Genomic DNA, 14808 nt, shown 5'->3' on the forward strand with positions numbered 1-14808 from the left:
GTGTCTGGAGTAAGGGAAAGGGCTTCTCTCGCTGCCTTCACACTTCCTCCTCAGCATGAGAAACAGCAGCTCAGGTGAGAGAGTGAGATTGTCAAGGCTCCTGGAAGTGAGCAAGCTGGTCATGGAGAAAGGGAAGTAAAACCACCACCATCCCACCTGTGGCCAGCTTGCTTTTTCCCCTGCGTGGGTGCTGTCATGGTGGAGGTAGTAGTGGTACTTTCTTTCTGTGTTTATACCTCTGAGGATGCCAGTCACAGTTACTGGCAAAACGTCAGGTTCTACAATGCCAAGACCACGGCCACACAGCCCGGAAAATCTACAGCAACTAATAGTAGTAGTGGTACTTTCTCTTCTCCGGAGGCAGCTTGCTCTCTTCCCAGCTGCTGCCTGGGTGCTGTGATGAGACTGCAGAGGCTACTAAGAAGGGTAGGGGGTTGTTGGAGATGATTTACTTCCATCCCTGGCATGAGGCCCACATCTGTGGGAGGCTCGCAGTTGGCCCATCTTCTGATCCCTTCGGCAGCAGCTGTTTCAAAGTGGGAACCACCTGCTAACCACAAGCTCTATAGGGAAATGGCCTTGCTTGCTTTTGTGAAACATCAAAACAGGTCCCTCCCATCTGTCATCTGACATGGAGTTATAGGTATCTGCCTCTGGATGCTGAGTCCTTGGCACATGACTGCATCCCAGGCTGCCTTATTTATGGACTTTTCTCCATCTGGCAGTTCCCTTTCTGGGCCAATCAATCAATCAATCATTGATCACTGTCGTGGACCAGAAGAATAAAACATAGATTAACAGAGTGGCTATAGTAATATATATGTGTGTGTATGTGTATGATATCGTACATTAAATGTATATAATACATACATAAAACAAATACGCATCACTGAATCAACACTGTACCTTGGTAGACTCTCACAGCTGCACAGAACACGGCAATTCTGTCCCAGGTTTCACATTCAAGGTCTGCAAGAAGAAAGGAGGTATCCCATTCCTCCGATCTTCCCAGGATTTTTAGGAGGATGGTGTAGTCAATATATATAAGGTCATTATAGAAGGGACAATGCAGTGGCACAATTCCTGCAGTTTCAATTTCCCTAGTAGTGTAAGGGCATAAGCAATCTCGAACTGGCACACCACAGTATTTCCCTTCTAATAAAGCAGAAGGAAGAACATTGAGAAGGCTCCGAGTGAAAGCTATACTGTGGCTGAAGACAGACTGGCAGTATGAAGTGTGAGGGAGGTGGAGCAAAAAGACCCGGACCAAGTTGTACCGGGGATTCCCGGTCGCACTACACCTACGGATGTGGGAGCATACCGGGGAGGAGGTGCAAGGGAGCGTTCGCACTGTTGGCCCACCTTGGTGGAGGCATGGCTGTAAGCGGCTTTTTTTCACTCCGGCGACATGCACCTATGCGCATAAGCGCAGCACCGCAGCAATGCGGCTTCTTTACGGCTTTTAGCGTGCACACTTCTGGGAAGCGGGATCAACGCACTGTCCAGGGTTTGCTATGGCTTTCACCTGGTACTTTTTTAACGTGGTAGGGAATCGTCATAGGACAGGTTGAGTATGGCTGGGAAAGAAGAAGAGGAGATTGGATTTATACCCTGCTCTTCACTACCCAAAGGTGTCTCAGAGCGGCTTACAAACTCCTTTCCCTTCCCCTTCCCTGTGAGTTAGGTGGGGCTCAGAGAGCTCTGACATAAACTGCTCTTTTTCAAGAACAGCTCTTATCAGAACTACGGCTTGCCCAAGGTCATCCAGCCAGGTGCAAGTGGAGGAGTGGGGAATCAAACCCGGTTCTCCCAAATTAGAGTCCGCGCACTTAACCACTACACCAAACTGGCTCTCGGGGAACGCCTGACAGCTGTGACTGTGTGAACCGGCCCCTTTAATTCATTTGTGAAATGTGCCTATATCGGGCCAAACTGCCAGTCTGAACTCAGCCTGTGTTTGGGAATCAATAGATTAGCTAAATAGTTTGACAACACCAATGTCTTGTTCCTGAAGTGTTCCAATATCCCTGGTGTTCTTGTTCCACTAGCCCTGGTTTTAAAACTCCCTGGTCAAAATGTATATGTGGAGTTTGAACCTTTATCATTAACTTCTACTGAAATAAGAACTTTATGTATCAAGTGGTCCACAAAAATGGCAAACTTTTTGTCAGAGTTGCCTTATTCTGAGTCTTGCACATGATATAGTATTTCCTGGGTCAATCAGAACTTGGGTACAGGATCAAACTTTCCCTCCAAGATGTCTTGTCCAATCACTTCAAAAGTATAGATTAAAAGAGTTTGTGTGCCACACCAAATCATCCCATGTGACTCTTGGAGCTATGGGGTGCTAAAGGCTTGGAGGGCTCGGAATAATTTATTAGGGCAACTGACAGCCGGGCTCACGTGATGAAATTGGGCTTGACGATTCTGGTGTTTCCACCTCCTCCAACTCATCCATCGCCCTCAGGTGCCAGCCTCTTCCTACAATCGTATTTTCTTCTACCACTCTTGGTCTTGGAAAGCTAAACAAATTGGCTAAACACTTCTAATATTTTTAAAACTTGTACTCTTATTTTATGCCTTCCAAATACATTAGTCGAATCTTAAAATTATGAATAGTTGCTGCTGTATTAATCAACCAATATGAATGCTTACTCTCCATTCTACTGAGAAACCCTATTTTGCCCAATCACTACCAACCCTTGAGTAAAAAAAGTTATGAACCGTTAAGAGACTGGCTCTAGGCATATTTACTCACAGGATGGCCTCACTGCATTAAATAGATTATTCTTCTAAGTAAATGTTTTTCTTTCAGTGGGAAACTCACTTCTGAGTGTACCGTTTTGTTGCTTCTCTCTCTCTCAGGGAATGCATCACTCACCCAAGGGATCCTCCCTACCAAATGTCAGATAGATAGAAAAAAGGGTCCCTGTTCTGTAGGAAATGAACTCACCTTTTGAAGAATGGACGCAGGGATGCATTTGGCAACCTGAGATAGACACATTAGCATTAAGCTCAACAGATGCACAGCATGCAACAGGGAGTCTCCTCTTGAGAAGGAGGTACTTAATAAGGACAGGGAAATGCCAGTGCACCAGGCCTACACAGTCTTTGGAAACCCTCTGTGACAGAACAATGGAATGCTCTGCACAAAAAAAGAAATGTATCAGTGCAATCCTTTTGGGTGGTCCAATCATGGATGGTTATTGCTCAGCAAGCCGGTCCATCACTTATGTTTTTTGCTAACGAGTCTTTCCTCCTCCCCCTGTCTTGCCTCCTGGAACTGAACTGCACCAGCAAAATACCAACAGAGATTAGCAACCTTCCCTCATTATAATTGACACTCAACTCAGCTAATTTTCTAATTCAAGATGAGTTTAAAAAAAAAAAACATGCAAAAGAACAGGGAGTATCTGGTTTCGATTTTGATTAATTTCTTTCTGAATGCAAACTTAGACTAAATTACAATTTGGTTTATTTACATCAAGGTTGCTGGAGGTTCAATAGATACAAGTAGGTCTGTGCATATGGCAGCAGATTCTTTACCACAACTCTGAGAGTGCATGACTCATCCTGAACTCTATTTCCCAAAATTCAGGCTAATCAGAGATAGACATTTAATTACTTGTCCTAGACAGTGTCAATGAGACCATTAAAAAAGGCAACCCAAAAGCAGACAGTTCTGGCTCTGAACTGCAGAAAGTATATTAGAATCAGGAAACTACAGCCAAGAAAAATCTGATTTTTTAAAAAAAGGTTTTCAACCACATTAAATCTGAATAAAAGGGATATAGATGCTCCCATACAAAGTGAAAGTACTGCAGCCTAGGGCTACCAGGTCCCTCCTGGCCACCAGCGGGGGATGTGGGGGGGGGTTAGGGTTGCCAGATCCAGGTCGGGAAACACCTGGAGATTTGGAGATAGATGCCAGGCAGGACAGGGACCTCAAGGAGTGCAACACCATAGAATCTGCCCTCCAAAGCAGACATTTTCTCTGTAGTCTGGAGATGAGCTGTGATTCTGGGGGCTGGAGGCTGGCATCCCTAGCTGGCTTTTACTAAAAAAAATCCCACCTTTCTAAGAGCACCCAACCCTGTTAATCAGCTCAAGTTTCTGCCATTTATACATATGAAACATACAAAACATCCTGTACCTACAAAACTCACCCTACCTATTATCCTACCTTTCTTGAAGTTATTTTTGTTATATTGTTATCCTAAATAGCAGTAATCACTTACACATCAATCATCAACAAGAGGAGAAGGGGGAAAGGGAAATGTATGTTCCAATGCCAGAAGAAGTAATGTTCTCATGTATGATCAGTTTCACTTCCAGAAACCTACCGGGGTCCCCAAGTCCGCCTTTGCACTCTCAGCCTCTCAGACTGGCCCTGTGAGGGGATTCTAGGTGAAGGCTGGCATTCACAGAATTATTATAGACGGGGCAGGAGTCGGGGCCACCGGGAGCTCTGACTCATAACATCTGGCAGGCAGGGCTGCTGCTCAGACAAAATGAAAACATTTCCTTCATCCTATTTCCCTCTCTGCCCACACAAGCAGATCGAAGCTGAGAGAGGCCATTGCTCCCTTGATTGCTCTCGGGAGCTGTAAAAGCAGTGGTGAGTGTGCAGTATTTTGTGATGCTGCTGGTTCTATAATATGGCATATAACTGCTGTCATATATTCTTTCTGTTCTATTAGCTGTGGAAATAAAGCTTTCTGCAAAACACAGAATCTACAATTTACCAAAATGCAGGTTCATTACTTTTACTGCTCTTCCATTTATCTATGAAATCATGTTTGGTAAGACAGTCAGTGCCACAGTTGGCCTCAAATGACTGCTTTGGGTAAACCCATGGAAGAATTGGAATCAGTCTATGCATTTTTATTCGTCTTCAAAATAATTCAGGCTAGGTTTATAGTTTTCTTATGTGTATATTTCATGTTATTTCCTAAACTAGAACACTTTCCCTTGGTTAAAAATAATTACAAATGACTTATTTCTTGTTAGAAGACTCTAGATGAGAATTATCCTTTTAATTTCACAATTAAAAAGACCTGTGAGTACTGGTTTAGAGATAGTTGAGGTATTTAATTACATAAATATATACCTACTTATTTATTTAGGAAATTTATACACCACCTCTTGGGTCTTGCTTGAGGTAGCTTACAAGTGAAAACAATGTATTATCAATATTTTAAAAAGTCATTAAACTCAAGTCAGGGACATAAGAACAGCATAAAACAAGTTCTGTGCATTAAACAGAACTCGTAACCAGAAGCAGACTATAAAAACAGCTACAAAGATAAAAACCTTTATCCTATATATGTAACCTATATAAACCTTTAACCTATATATTTAGGATAGCTATGCAATGTTCCACATGCAGGGTTCTCCTTTTTTTGTTTGTTGATAAAATAGTTACTGGATGGGAATGGCACACATTCCTGATTCAGGGCCAAACCAGATGGGATGCAAGAAACCCATGATGACATATCCCAGATTTATTTTTAAAAATGCAGTTAACAGGCATGTAGGAGTCTTGTTTCTGACTGGGACCACAGGGTGGTGGTTTTTTAAGCTTACTCTCCTGGGCTACCTTTTCAACCCAAAATGATCTTTCTTTGCCCCACTTCTAACAGGGCAAACAGCCAACAGGACACGTAGTGTGTGTGTGTGTGTGTGGGGGGGGAACGAAGGATGGACAAGGTTTACTCCACTCTTCCCGCACATCACATTTCTTGGTTGCCTAACTCTGGTCCCTGCCACACGTGGGAGGGGGGGAAGGACGGGCAAAGTGCGCCTTTTTAAAGCCGCACCAAAAGAGACACACGGCGGCGGGATCACATAGATCCCCTGAGCCAATGCGCACTTCCTCCCCGGCACGATCAGATGCCGGGGGGAAGCCACAGAAAGAAGAGCGTGGCAGCCGAACTGCGCATGTATGCGCATGCGCAGTTTGGTGGGGGGCCGGGATTGATACGCACAACGGGCGTGGCGGCGATTCCACAGCCGCGCTTGCTGCGGTGCTGCAGGTAAGTCCTCCTCTGTAGGAGGTTCTTTTTTGCAGCGGGTTTTCCGGGGTTAGGGAAGGATCAGGGAAGGGTTCGCGCCGCTTCCCAGATGTTGCAGTGAGATCGCACCCATTTGCTGCGCCCCCGATCCGTCCCTCTCCCTGCCCAAAACCTTCCGTGTGACCGGGGCCTCTGGCTATTTCCACATGGCAAGAATTCTCCATGCTGCTTTCATTGCCACTGCAAATGCAGAAACAAGCATACTGACAATGAGGCTTCCATAGGTGAGACTTTTCTATGCACTTTCCTGTCTTTCCACCACTTTTCTGTCCCATGAGTACTGTGCAGCAACTCTGCATTGGCTGTTGGGGACAGGATTGTCACAGCTTGTTCTTTTATGTGTTCAATTTTTTTATTCTATGATTCAGAAAGAAACAGCAGATACGTAACCAGCAAGTACTTAGATTTAGCCATTTTCATCCTAACAGATGTAAAATAAACATATATCATATATATATATAAATATATATGTAAAACTATTTAGAAGAGCAATTCCCATCCTGTATCTATTTTACCAACAACAACAACAAAAGGAAAACCCTGCATGATGAACCTTGCATAGCTATCCTACCTATATAGCTGTTTTCCCGGGGGAAATGTTTCCAGCTCTTTTTTTCACACGTGCCCTATGAAAATTCTGTTCAAATGTGAAAGAGGTAACTGGCAATAGATTGTCACAGTACGATGGCTATCACTCATTTTTCTTTCAAAAAGCCCTTTGGTGGTGCGGCAGGAAGAATGGTGCCTGTGAGGGGCTGACAATGGGAAACATGCTGATGATGGGAGGCAAAACATTTGCAGAGCAAGAAAATGTGCAGTATTCCTTTCAGACGGCAGGCTATCCCGATTCGACTGTACGCTTTCCAAAAGCAGGCATGTCGGAAATCTTAATGACTGAAAAAGGTTCAGCTCACATTTCCAGGGAAGGGTATAGGAGTAATGCCACGCAGAGGCATTTGCTGTGCTAATTCAAATGGAATTTTTGCCAACCATTTTAACCACCTGTCCACATTATTGTCTTGATGCCAAACATGGAGAAGTATGACGTCGTGCAAAACTTTAAGCTAGAGTAAACATAAAACACTTTGTTGTGTTCATGAGTAGTGCTTAAACAGAGCTTAAACTTCATACTGATTGACTTGCTTCTCCCTACCTCCACCATAAGATCCTACAGAGGATTTAAGCACCTCTTAAGACCATCTGCAGGCCAGTTTTGACTGAATAATGCTGAAAAGTAGCTGGCACTGTAGCAATGATCACCTTTGTGTAGGGTTGGTCAGACCTGGGCTGGGAAACACCTGGAGATTTTGGGGGATATAATGTCATAGAGTCCACCTTTCAAAGTGGCCATTTTCTCCAGGTGAACTGATCTCTGTTGCCTGGAGATCAGTTGTAATCCCAGGAGATCTCCAGACAACACCCGGAGGTTGGCAAGCCTGCCTTTGCATGTGTGTGGGGGGGGGGTACAGGAGCTGCTGGTGTGCACCTTGAAGTGCTGGAGGTGGGGGCTCTCCATCTCCATGCTGTATTCACGCCCCTCGTGGAAGCCTATTTCCTCATGCAGACTCCCTTTGCGGGATTAGGGCATTTCTTTCAACAGAAGACTTTCCTCAAACACCAGAGGACATTGCAGCAATTGTTCAGAACATACTTTCTTTCAAATATTTCTAAATAGATCATTACCCTGGCCTGTATGGTTGGTTTTTAATTGCAGTTTCTGCAAGTGTATGAATGATTTGGTCTTGATGCCGGAACTTTTTGAAAAGCACATATTATTCCATGCCTTCGGTAAGAAACCGTTACAAACTAATTTTGGCAAACTGTACATACATAAATATGTATTTTTTTAATACTTAACATTAATGATTTGTTCATAAAGCTTTCTGGAATCTCATTTATTACATTCATTACTTTTTTTAAAACTATAAAAAGCGCCATTCAGATTTACAGCTTGTACATCCAAAGCAAGAGTTGAAACATCATGCCCCAACCCAATCCCCACACAAAAAAACGGGGGTGGGAATAATACAATGCCTTACAAGCTCTTTACAATTTTATGTTACAATAGTTTCTAAAAGCTCTTTAACACAGTCTGGGTTTGTGTGTGTGTATATAAAATTTTATATTCACACACAGTGTAAATATTGATTATATAGATAATGAAAGGTAGGGTAACAAATGAAGTCCTCCTTCAGTCTTGCGTCCTTTGCTATGCATAGTGTGGGGCACTGACCCCAAATGGCTGATTAATCCCAGAGTGCTGGCCGGGGGTAAGGGGACACCAACACTTATTTCATAAACTTTTCAGTCGCAAAGGCGCAACCTGATGTTACTCACATAATGCTTGATATAATTTGGTGACGATCCATTTTTAGTTTAGTGCCTCATCAAGTAGAGGTCACAGCCAACGTAACAGTGGGCGATCACATGGGATGTACCTGCATTTCAACTGTCCACTTCCCTGATACCTTTTCAGCTGCTTCATAAAGGGGGTGGGCCGTTAGTATATCTTAGCATGGGATGAAAGGAGCGTGCAAAGTTATTGGCCATGGCACAGCTGTAGTCTTCCTCTGTCATTGGCACGAGGCAGGCAAGACCAATCAAGAACAGCAAGAGGAGCTGGAGGGGGAGAGCTGCTCTGAGGACTCGGAGAAGGAAGCCCTGGTGCCGCCGCCGGGCCGGCTGGCCTTCAGAAAGGGAGGAATCTGAGCCACCTCTTGTGGACCTGAGGAGAGAAGTCAATACAGAAATAAACGAACGTTTTATTGTAAAGGATGCAATTTGATAAGTTAAACGGAATACTGATTTAGATATAAACACAGCACCCACTTTTTAAAAGATTCTAAATATATTTCAAGTCAAAGGGGATATTTTCTGGGTACTGTAACAATGTTTTTTTTTTAAAACTGGATGCTGAATTATTTAAAATAATATACTACCTCCAATACTCTAAAGACACCAAATACTTCTACCACGTTCTGATTTAGAGTAACCTTATCATCTCAGTATCTAAGAGTACAAACAATAACAAACAATATTATGCTTTCAGGGAGATGGTTTTAAGATCAGGATGCAAGGGTAGACCTAATTCCGTTACTCAACGATGTCAACATTTTTTTTCTTTCTAGCAAAGTAGCCAGTTATCTCTGCGTCATGTAGTGAGCATAATACGTAACTTCTAATTAGAAGGATTTTGAACATCCATATACTATAGTACAAAGGGCATAGTTTCCATTTGCACTGAATCAGCAATTAAAATCAATTAGTGAGGTGTAGGTAGACTCTTTCTTGTGTGGTATAATTTAGAACTATGAAATAAGAATTCAGCAAAAAGTAACAAAGAACTTCAGACTCACTTGTCTTGACAAGGGCTTTTGATTTCATAGTCACGAAATATTATCCAACCTCATACTTCGTGATTAACTGAAGTACCAGTCTCTCTGACTGTTAATCTTCCAGCAGTGGTTGGGGGGGAATGCCATTCTGTTGCTGCTGGATGATTTATAGACATGTATCTTCCCATTTCTCAAAAACGCCAAGAACTCCAGGAAGTTCTATTTGCTACGTTTAGTTGACTAATGGGGACTTGAATGTTCAAAGCTAATAAATGATTAACTACTTGAAATGATAGGGTTGGCAATAAATTCAAGATCAAAAAGGAAACCTTGCAGATTATTTACAGGCACATCACTAGAAGTAGTCTGGAAAGCTGCTTAGTCTGGTATTAAGTAAGACCTTGTACTATGAATGTATTGAAGCGATATGGCACATTTAACAGCATCAGAGCGTTCTATATTAAAGTTCAATTGGACCTAGCCTTCCACAGTCTGACAATGCCAACATGAGGAGTTAATGGGCTGAGAGAGAGACAAAGAACAGCCAGTGCTGCTTAATTGCCATCTTAGTCCACAGAACTTCTATCAGTGACATGACCATTTCCCCACGTGACTCTTGCTCCTTGGGCTTGGGGAGATGGGCATGCTATAGAGGTGCACCTATGAAGAGCAAGTGATCGTGCCTGCTAGTCCTACCCTCTGCTGCTCCCAACCTTCACAAATGGGAGACGATGTTTGCACAAGAAGTTCTATGGGAGTATTTTTTTTTATTCACGGCCGTTTTCTTTTAACTAGTTTCACTCTTTATCTGGAAAAAGAAAAGGGGGAGGGGGTGAAGGGGCAAGAAAAACCCTTTTAAAGATACCACCTTGTAAGTGCACTTTCCTAGCTTTCGTTTTTAGTATATTTTAGTATATTTTACGTATTTGATACTTAACTTCGGCTGGCCTCCACTGTTACTCCGCTCTTCTAGTTCTTGTTAATCTCCCTCCACGGCTGCACTGCTCGGCTGGGATCCGGCAAAACTGTCGGTCATCCTTGGGTTCCTCCGCTTTGAGGCGGCTTCAGTTTTTGGGGGGTGTTGCCTCACACCCCTCGACTGGAGCAAAAGCCTCTTGCTCTTCCCCGTTGTTGAGGAAGACTCAGGGGCTCTAAGCCCCTATTTAGAGGGTTCAAGGTACCCAGGAACAGTAGACTGTGACGGAGCAATTGAGAACATGTCTGCACAAGAAGAGCTCCGGGAGTACAGGCAAAAATGCTTAAGGCGTGAACGTTATTTGCACCCATGAAAAATTGAGGCTATAGATTGCACAGCCATAGTTTTAGACATACTGGCGTGCATGCACATAGGCATCCTGTGCAGATGTCATTTCCCATCAGTGGAGATTAAGTGTAGTCTGGGGATGAAACCATAATGAAAATGGCATAATACTACAATCTTCTAAAATATTTTGTTTGAGAATCGCTTTGTATTCTCTTGCTCATAAACTTCTAAAATATACGTCAGGTTCCTGGAAAGCACTGCTGTCCTGTATTTGTATTATTACTTTAGATACTTACACATCTCTTTTCTCCTCACTGGGGACCCAGAATGGTTTACAACATCATACTCTCCTCCATCACTTTATCCTCACAACAACCACCTTGTGAGGTAGGTTGGGCTGAGAGAGACTGACCAAAGGCCATCCAGCAAGCTTCCATAGCAGAGCAGAAATCTGAACATGGGTCTCTTGGATCCTACTCCGACACTTCAACCACTGTGCTAAAAATATATATTCCTAGGGACACCCAAATCCAAACCGTGGTCATAAGCCACACTGGGTGACTTTGGGCCGGTCATAAGAGTGGCGGACTCTACTCTGGGAGAACTGGGGTTGATTCCCCACTCCTCCACATGCAACCAGTTGGATGACCTTAGGCCAGTCACAGTTGTCTCACTCTCTCAGCCCCACCTCCCTCACAGGCAGTGTTCCCTCTAAGCTGAGTTAGTGTGAGCTAGCTCACAGTTTTTTAGCCTCCAGCTCACACATTTTTGTCTTCGCTCAGGAAGGAGGGCTCCAGAGCAAACTAATTTATGCAGTAGCCAAATCACTCGCTCACAACTTTAATGCCAGTAGCTCACAGAGTAGAATTTTTGCCCACAGGACTCCATGGCTTAGAGGGAACATCGCTCACAGGGTGTCTGTTGTGGGCAAAAGAAGGGAAAGGAGACTGTAAACTGCTCTGAGACTTCCAGTGAAGGGTGTAAATCCAAATTCTTCTTCTTCTCTTCATCTCTCAGCCTTGCCTATCTTACTGAGTTATTGTGAGGAGTATGCCACATGAGCTACTTGCAGGAAGGATGCTGAGGCTCCGTGGTACAGTATCGCCTTTGAATGCAGAAGGTTGCAGGTTCAATCCCTGGCACCTTCAGTAAAAGGACTGGGTAGCAGGTGATTTGAAGACCTCTGCATGAGACCCTGGAAAGCTTCTGTCAGTTAGAATAGACATTGCTGACCAGATGACCTCTGGCTCACTGTTAGATTCATGTGTGTGATGCAATACAGTTCATTACTACTACTGTTAATATAGGCCACTGAACGATGCTGGAAATCGCTTTCATAACTGATGTCTCCCAGATTTTGGAGGAAGCAACTACCATACCATTGAGGTCTGAAGAACACCAGCTGCTCCAGATTTACCTCCTTTCAAGATTATTATGGGTAGCTGTCATGCGTTCGCCATTAGGAACTGAGTCTTGCTCTTTGGCTTGTTCTATCTTACTTGGCCTTGCTCAGTTCATTCAGGAGCTGGTATTTGTCTACATTTAGTTTTTGTTTTATTTATTTTGTTTTTTTGTGTTATATTAAAATAGTCATTAGGTGATTAATAAGAATATCATTCATTATTTCTTCTTTATTTTCTTGCTGTGATGGATTGTAACATCTGACTGACTTATCCAAGTGTCTCTTACCTTTCCATGGTTGTACTTTCATTTAAATTACTGGTTGGAGTGGAACAAGCAGTAAATTTTCTGTCAGTAGGCAGCAATCCTATTAGGCCCATTGGATTCAGTGGCATTTGCTTCTAAATAAACATACCTAGACTGTGATTTTAATATCCATAATGAGTAGTTAGATGACACTGGTGTTTACTTACTTTTTAAATTAATACTCCACCTTTGTATTTCAAATGAAATTCAAGTTAGCGAATACAAATGAGTAACAACAGGGCAAAGCTGTCAATGTCCCTCTGCTTCGGTGGCAAACCACTAGCACACTTTGAACAAGGATGGGCCCAGTTGCCAATTGGCCAGACAGAGGAATGGAAGGCTCTTTCTTCCTTTCCCACAAAATAGCTGGCCATTGATACATTACAAGATGGCTGGGCCAGGTTGCACTTGGCAAGGATTCTGACTCTTTTTATCTCCCCTGGACTTATTCTTCTTCAACTTCTACTCTTCCTGATGGACAGGGATAACTTTTGCTTGTTCATCTTCTTGAATTTGTTAATTCTCTCTTTCAACCTTGGTGTTCTTCAATCTGATTCTTTGTATACACCTAAAACCTTTGAGATTTCTTAATTATCTCCTTTAGTTTCTCCTGCTATTGTTAAATTTTTCTCTAACAAGGAGGATTCCTTGTTATAGTTTTTACTTTGGCTATTTTACATTTTAAACATTTACTTAGCTACTTTTCTTTTTGGCTTTGAAGTTGCTCTAGAGTCTGTAATGATTTTTTTAAATACTCGATTGTTCAGTTTTGGCTCATTACTGTCTTGTTTCTCAACTGCATGAATGTCTTGTTTTTATTTGGCTTTTAAAAAAGTTATTCCTCTTTTTGATCTTTATCAATCTCATTTCCATTGCTATCATTCAACAGACTGCATTGTTTTAAGTATTTTTCCCTGTCCAAACACAGCAGTGCCAGTAGTCTGTTCTTTGTCTTAATTTATTTCTAGATTTTTATACTATTTGATCAGTCTCCTCTTCTTTCTTCTACATATCATGTCGGTGTATCTTTATTATCTTTCTATAACTTCTCTTTTACCCTTTCTGTTCAGTCTTCTCTTGGTTTCTATATTAAGTCCTTTGTTCTTAGTCCTTTACGTTTTTTTAATTATATCTTTGGGAACTGATGGACAAAAGGAATCATGGTGGGAGTGCGTGAAGTGGAAGGATTGGCTATTTCTCTTCCCCAAGCATGCAATAGTGTGTGACTGTAGAACTCTGGGCCTAGTAACTTCCTGCTCACAAAGTCCTGGATTAGTGTTCAGTTGCAGCACAATTGCCTTGTAGCACTGATTGCTGAGCAGGAACCTGCTAAACTAACCCCAAGTCTGAGTAGTAAATCATGAGAAACAGTATTTTGAATTCATTTCCCATGTACTATAGAGGATAATTTTGGAGGAAAAATGGGGATCAAACACATTCTGTTCAGCCCAAATTTCACCTCCCCATTTCAAGATACTGTAAGAGTTTACACATATATAGTAAATGCCAGCTTTGTTGCTTAAAGAGTCTTGGGGACTTAATTTAGGCTGAGTGTGTGCTTTTCTTCTTGTCCTCATTAATTCTCTCATCCAGATATCTAAGTAGTCTGCGCTCTTACCATTTTGTACTTTCCTGGATTTGGGGGGTTGGATTAGGATTGGGAGATGAGTGCCTTGTACCTCTGACCACAATTCTCTCCCTCCAGGATACCTAAGCCAGTAAGACCAATTTTCCCCTGCCCAATTTCCTTTTAATTAATACTCAAATGCCCTGATTTCCTATGCCTCCTAGAAGCATCTTACCAACTAATACTTTTCTGCATAAATGGGGAATCCTCTGAAAATACAGAAGCCTTTACCTTGCCTGTGGGAGGCTCCATCTTACTCACTGGGTGCGTTCAGACGGGGCATTTACAACGGTATAGGTGCCGGTTGGAATCGGTGTACTTACCGGTGTTCACACGGCAAACATCTTCCTTCCGTCCCTAACCGTTGTAAAGAGCTTTACACCGTTGTATTCTGCCACTAGGTCCCCAAGTGGTGGTATCCTGAGTGCAACGGTTGTAATCGCTTTACCCCCCCCCCGTCTGATCGCTCTCCACCGTTGCAGAGCCACTTCCGTTTGAAAGCCTGAGGCTTCCGATTTTCGCTGGCCATTTTTTTTAAAGGTCGGCGATATGCGCTTGGTTGAAGCTTCGCCCTGGCGTTTGTTTAAAAAAGAAAAAAGAAAAGGGCCTTAGTTTAGCGTTTCGGAGGCGTCTGGGACCTCAGGGAGGCTACTTTGTTATTTAAACTTTAAAGGTAAGTCCTTACCTTTAAAGTTTAAATGTAAGACAGGGTTTTTTACACATGCGCAAAGATCGCCATTCTATGGATGGCTGCCTATGCGCATGCTCAAACTGAGTTAAAAAAACCAACAACAACGCCGA

At 42.8% G+C, this 14808-nt stretch overlaps 1 protein-coding gene across 1 annotated transcript in view; it reads right to left on the reverse strand.

Moving 5' to 3' along the window:
• Positions 1-7965: 7965 nt before the first annotated feature.
• The window catches only part of SYNE1 (spectrin repeat containing, nuclear envelope 1), a 436861-nt gene continuing 430018 nt past the window's right edge, over positions 7966-14808 (reverse strand). Inside the window, exon 141 of the mRNA XM_015426162.1 lies at positions 7966-8799. Within this exon, the coding sequence (XP_015281648.1) occupies positions 8556-8799 (244 nt within the window). The 3' untranslated portion in view covers positions 7966-8555. The remainder of the gene's footprint in view (positions 8800-14808) is intronic.

The sequence above is a fragment of the Gekko japonicus genome, unplaced genomic scaffold, assembly GCF_001447785.1.
Source record: "Gekko japonicus isolate JY-2015 unplaced genomic scaffold, Gekko_japonicus_V1.1 scaffold223, whole genome shotgun sequence".
NCBI lineage: Eukaryota > Metazoa > Chordata > Lepidosauria > Squamata > Gekkonidae > Gekko > Gekko japonicus.